Here is a 6,630-nt window from a genome sequence, read left to right as displayed (position 1 = left end):
GTTTGTGAGCTCAGCGCTGCTTTGTGTACAGCCGTTACTGGGGAAACCTCTGTATCTCCAGGGTGGGACGCGGGTGGATAAAATAAATCATAAATGATGCAAATATTAACTACATTTTTTTTAAATAATTTTTTTTCATGAGGTAGACAATTTCGTGTGTGTGTGTTCGTTCGCCTGATTGGGAAGTTGCAGTGACAGAAACGGTGCCATTCCAGGTAAAGTTTAAAAGAAGTAAAGCCTGTGTTATTGCTATTGAGTAGGCTAATATGGCCAAAGAAGATATTTTGTTTTATAAATAAATGTTAATTTAAAAGCAGACCACGATCAGCGTGTTATGTTACCGCGTTACCCTTACGGCTCCGATGAGGTTTTGTTCCGTCCTCCGGCTAATATGGCCAAAGAAGTTATTTTGTTTTATAAATAAATATTCATTTAAAAGCAGCCCACGATCAGCGTATTATGTTACCGTTACCCCTTACGGCTCCGATGAGGTTTTGTTCCGTCCTCCACGCTGTGACAACTCAGAAAAGATTATTTTTAGCCAAGCAGCGCCGAGAGCCACTTCACAAACGTGCTGCGGCTGGCCAGTATAAACACAAGCAAGGGTGGCCGCGATCAGCTCCGGTTCCCGTGGAGCGGGATTAAGGATTCTTTGATTAATAGAAAGTTCAGAAGAACTGCATTTATTTAAAATAGAAATCTTTTGTAATGTTATGTCTTCAGTCATTTTTTATCAATTTAATGCACCCTTGCTTACTAAAACATTTTCTTTCTTTCTTTCTTTCTTTCTTTCTTTCTTTCTTTCTTTCTTTCTTTCTTTCTTTCAGCTTTGCATCACTGGATTAAATTACATTTTAAAATATATTCATATAAAAAAAACAATGGGGCCCTATTTTAACGATCTAAGCACATGGTCTAAAGCGCACGGCGCGGGTGCACTCAGCGTCCAGGTTTGAGTTGGTCTGTGGCGCAGTCTATTTTCAGTTCCTCAAAATAGCAACGCGCCAACAATGCGCCTGAACACTGAACACCCATGGGCGCAAATGCATTTGCTATTTAAACAACGCGGCGCAGGATGGGAAAATGAGAACTGCGTCGGGCTGAAACTAGCAAAAACACTTGCGCCGCGCATTGCGCCGGGTGTATGATAGGGATAGGGCCCATTATTTCAAATGGCAATATTTACCAATATTTATTTTTTTACTGTATTTTTGATCAACTAATTACAGCCTTGGTGGGCATTAGAGACTTCAGAAACATTGAAGTTAGATTATTTCACATTTTTATTTATTTTCATAAATACAATTATTTCTCTTTTTTTGGCTTTCATTTTAGCTTTAACAAAAGAGTTTAAGAGAAAGTACTTGTACAGCTGTCTTCACTTGTCTTCACTGTAACTGACACTCTGGGACAGATTACATTGAGAGTTTATTACTTGGCATTATTTTTTTAATAGTATTGAGAATTTCATTTTAGTTCTCTCTCTAGTGTATTTGAGGCAAGCTCACATGACTCTCATTCTTAGAGACCATCCTCATTCTCTCCCACAACTCTCACATGTTTGACCCTCGTAAAATCAGATGTGAGAGAATGTTCTTCACAGCGAACCGTGTTTATCTAAGCTTGCAGGTGCACGTTTGTGGGGGAGGAATAAAAGAAGAATTGAATGAATCATTGCATGCATAGTCTAGTCTATTGTGTGTTGTGTCTTTTGTTTTCATAACTGTACTGTCACCAGCACAAAATAATGTTTTGTTTGAATGTGTGAGTAAAACAAACTATCGTCGTTTGAGCTCAAGCAAAGATGACAGGTCAGACGAAATGTTTTGTTTGAGTATGGAGAAGTTGGTAATTGAAAGATTCGAAAACGATGAAAACTTTAAAGCTTCCTGATTACATGATCATAAAGAGTTTGAGATTGTAAATGAGAAGACTTGTCTTGCTAGATATTTGTTGTTGGCTTGTAACACTGAGGTACGATTACATGATTTAGAGGATGGTGAGTGGCAGAGGTCAGGATTGAGTGCTGAAGATGTTCGGTCGTGACTGGAGGTCCAGATCACCTTACACTAGTCCTTCACTCAATGACCACTTCTCCCCCAATCCACCTGTTTCTCTTTCCGTCAGGCCTCCGAAGCCTTCTGTCTGCCATCTTCTGGATGTCAGTGACACCGCATGAGCCATACAGCAACCGTATTCATTCCAAAATCCCATTCATTTTCTCCATAGAGAAATTGATTTTTAACAATAACAAAGTTTTCAAAACAGACCCACCGTGAGTTCAAACAGGTGATGTATACAAAGTCAATCTGATTTAAGCTTCATTTTAAAAGTTTAATTCCCTGTAACGAATTATGCTACTTATAATCCCAGGAGCAATTGATATTGTGTCTCCTGAGGCACTCCAGTGTCCCCTAAATTTTTGCCAGTGGAAATGCCTCAAGTGAAGCCCCCAGACAGATTTAAGGGAAGATTGATCGGAGGTTTTATATAGATGCGACTGAGTAAATCAGGGGCCCTGCGGTTCCTCTCTCTGTCGCCAGGAAAACTCGTTAATCCTTTCGTAGCTCAGGGAAGCCTAGAGTTGTCAGTGTTGTTTCCATTCCTCTTTCCTGCTCGATATGACATCAGCTTTTTTTTTCTGCTTCTTTTCTTTTTAAAGCCGCACCCTAGTTTTGCAATCAGAGTTTCCTGTGAATGCAGTTTTTGGCTGACTGAACGTACTGCAGTTGTGTGTGAAAACTTCATGTGACTATGGCTGCATATACAGTATATATATGTCTGTGCATACAGACATAATAAACGCAGGCAAACAGCAAGGATTGTGTTATGATTGTGGCTTCTTAATCTTTAGAGTTTTTATCCTGCAGGTGGACTGTTTATAATGGATTTTTATGATGACCTGTTTTTGTGTCTGTTTTTTATTACAAAAACTTGTTAAACCATTTTTTTCCCACAACTTATTACCAAAATGAGTATTTGCAGTTAATGATAGACCAGTATATAAGTCAAGCCAATTAATTGGCCAATAGGTGCACTGAAAAACAAAAAAAATTAATTCATCCAATTAAAAAAAATTAGGGTTTTTATAAAATAGTTTTCATACACATATAAAATATACTTGCCCTTAAGTTATTTATTTTTCATTGGCTCAAGTTAAAAAATATAGATGTGAATCATTACCCTATTTTTTTTTAATTGGATGAATTAAACATTTTTTTCAGTGTGACCTTTTTGAAATCATAATTTATTTTAATTTATCAGTTATTTCTTTCTCCAGAATTATGCACATTCTGATTTCAGATATTTTTTTCTGAACTATTTTATTTTATTTTATCAGTTATTTCTTTCTCCAGAATTATGCACATTCTGTTTTCAGATATTTTTTATGAACTGAGTGTTTTATTTTTTATTTTATATTATTTTATTTTATCAGTTATTTCTTTCTCCAGAATTATGCACATTCTGTTTTCAGATATTTTTTTGAACGGAGTATTTTATTTTACTTTATTTTATTTTATCAGTTATTTCTTTCTCCAGAATTATGCACATTCTGTTTTCAGATTTTTTTTTTTCTGAACTGAATATTTTATTTTATTTTTTTATTTTATTTAAATTTTGCTCAAATTTATGCACATTCTGTTTTTGGATGTTTTTTTTTTTTTTCTGACGTTTTTTTTTTTCAGGATTCTTTAATAAATGGAAAGTTCAAAAGAACATAATTTCCAATTGAATTTTATGTATAGAAGAGAAAATAATTTTCTACTGAATAAAGTGTATTATATTACTGTGTAACTGCATCTACGTTTATGCACTCGGCAAGCACTTTTATCCAAAGTGACTTGCGTTACATTCAAGGAATGCATTTATTAGTTCATGCATTCACTGGGAATCAAACCCATAACATGTTTTGCTGTTTGATCTACAGGAATGCATCTTGCATATAAAAATGCACATTTGAATGACTTCTGTTGTTCATGTCTTTTCTCCTTTGAAAGTCTAGTGCACAATCTTTGCCAGATGTGGCTTGGTTCATGAATATTAATTGCGTTATGTAACATTTCACCCTAAAGCGAGCCTTGTTAGGTGAGCGCCTAGCATTTGTAGAAATGCTTTACCACTTGTATTTCATTCAGCCCATTGCTAAAACAACCATTTGACTTCTGCTTGATCCTAAAGTTGTTGGTTTTACCCTGCTGGCTACATTTTCTTTACTTTTGAACTGCAGTCAAGCAAAAAAAATCTCTTGAAAACATTTTGTACTGGTAGAATGTGTGTGGTTTTCTTTACACAGGCTACAGATCGCTCAGGAGGAGCATCGTTCAGTGGAGGTGGAGAAGGTAAACCTGGAGCAGAAGCTGAGGGACGAGATCAACGCTGCCAAACAAGAAGCGCAGAGACTGAAGGAGCTCCGAGAGGGAACTGAGAACGAGTTGAGCCGACAGAAATATGCAGAGGAGGAGCTGGAGCAGGTAAAAGTCACCTAATAAATATGCAAGATGTTCAAATGGGGTTAGACTTGGATCTAACTGGTCTAGACATCAAATTTGAAAAAATCTTGATTCTGATTGGGTAGGCTTTCTTCACAAAATAATGGTCAGGAAGTGGGTGAAAATTCTTGCAAGATGATCTGGAAGGTTATCAACAAAATGATTTCCTGTACTGATGAAGTTTGAGTACCTTCCCAGTGCAGTGTCCAGTGCATCAGCACGCTGTGGCCTACGTAACTGAGCAATTACCGCAGTGCTGTTGCATAAGGGGCAGTTTGACACTTCAGTTCTGGAGAAGAATCTTTGTAGGAGCTGAAGAAAATTATAACAAGCTCTGGTATGTCAAGGACAGCGAGTGGTTCCTTCTGTGACAATATAGGGTTTCAGTGTGTTTCTATATGTATGAAATCCACAAGTGGCATGAATAGACCTGAATTGTTTGTTTGCATAGGTGCCCCATGTTGGCCTATTAAAACCTTGGCGCTAAGTGGGTATTCTGGGTCATAGGGCGGCACAAATCTCTGTGGGTTTGAAGCTCATTAGCGCTGTTCTGTGAGAAAGGGGTCTTTCGGCTCTCCGACCCCTCAGCCCACTCCCCAAGGCTCTTATTGTATGAGCTCTGTTTATTTACCGCTGTAATAGAGGAGCTGATTAACCGTGTTTATCTTAGTAAGGTTAGGTTGGGGTGTAAAGCTTATCTGTGACTAATTCATTTGCATCTTGTCGTAGCAAAATGTTTCAGGCGGTGAAATGTATGCTGTTTGTTCTCATTAGCTTGCCAAATGAGTCAGTCGTGAGTCATGTAAATTAGCTAATTGTCATAATCAAATATGCAAATTATGGGGTAAATGGAAGAAGTTGAAAGGTTAAATAGTATGTTGAAATTTCAGTATCCAAGCGTTTGGGCTGTTAATTTGCAGCATTTACAGATTTTACAGGGTTCTGTGTGGCCTGGATATTGCTAACTAAACTAAAAAAAAAACATTACAAAAATTGTTAATTGAAATAAAAGAAACAATAACTGAAATAAAAAATAATAAAACTTCAGTTAGCTGCCAAGACAGTATTTCTCATTTTTGTTTAGTTTAACTTAAAGTACTAAAATAGAAAAAAAATGAAGAAAAAAATGACCAAAAACTATATAGACTTTTTTTTTTATTACAAAAACCTGCAACAAAATTATTAAAACTTGAATGAAAATTATAACCAAAACAAAATTCAAAATATGAATAAAATCTGTAATAGTAAATAGGGCTGCACAATTAATCAAATTTCTAATCGTGATTACAATTACGGATGCCACGATTACGTAATCGTTCACAGCGGCAATTAATCGTTTAAAGTCCACTTATGTTATTCTGTGTGCTTAGGATGTTTTTTTTTCTTTCTACAGGTTATCATAAGAGTTTTTCCATTGTTTTAATTTTAGTTTTAATATATCATTATAATACCATGTAAATTTAAAAATGTTTTATTATTTAAAGAAATCAAACCAATGTATATATGACATTTGAGGCTTAGTACTATAGAAAAGCAATAAAAGTTTTTCAGTTAGAGTGTTTTCAGCTTGTTTAAATTGTGATAATCATAATTAATAATCGCAATTTCAAGGGAATAATCGACAATTGTGATTTTTGTCATAATCGTGAAGCCCTAATAGTAAATCAGTGATACTAAAATAACACTGTTATATGGGCAGTATTGTACGGCAAGGTCCTGTTTGTAATTTTATCTTTTTTTTTTTTTTTGAATGAGCTGATAAGAACGATTTCTTAATCGTCTTAGGGTGCTTTCACACCTGGCCTGTTGTTTCGGATATATGTGATATATGTGCATATGTGAATACGGCAATCGCGCTCGGATCCGTGCCAAAACAATCGCCGTGAAAAGCATCAGCTTTGTTGTTTTGCTAATACCTCAAAATGAACCTGTGAATGTCTGTGGGTGAGCACGTCTTTGCCATTCAAAAATCAAAGCGCACTTTTCTATTTTATAATGCCGTCTTATTGGTCTTCTTTGTAGTAGGTGCATTTTAAAGGGGTCATATGATGCTTTTTTAAAGATCATTATTTTGTGTATTTGGTGTAACAGAATATGTTGACATGCTTTAATGTTCAAAAAACACATTATTTTTCAAATA

The 6,630-nt window shown here is 35.7% G+C and overlaps 1 protein-coding gene across 1 annotated transcript in view; it reads left to right on the top strand.

Annotated features, from left to right (window-relative positions):
• Positions 1–6,630, top strand: part of LOC107675872 (stromal interaction molecule 1-like) — a 61,525-nt gene that overhangs the window by 46,595 nt on the left and 8,300 nt on the right. Inside the window, exon 8 of the mRNA XM_016470370.1 lies at positions 4,295–4,472. Within this exon, the coding sequence (XP_016325856.1) occupies positions 4,295–4,472 (178 nt within the window). The remainder of the gene's footprint in view (positions 1–4,294; positions 4,473–6,630) is intronic.

The sequence above is a fragment of the Sinocyclocheilus anshuiensis genome, unplaced genomic scaffold, assembly GCF_001515605.1.
Source record: "Sinocyclocheilus anshuiensis isolate Anshui unplaced genomic scaffold, SAMN03320099.WGS_v1.1 scaffold1832, whole genome shotgun sequence".
Classification (NCBI taxonomy): domain Eukaryota; kingdom Metazoa; phylum Chordata; class Actinopteri; order Cypriniformes; family Cyprinidae; genus Sinocyclocheilus; species Sinocyclocheilus anshuiensis.
Note: the sequence above shows the minus strand (reverse complement) of the source record. Positions and strands in the feature narration are given on the sequence as shown.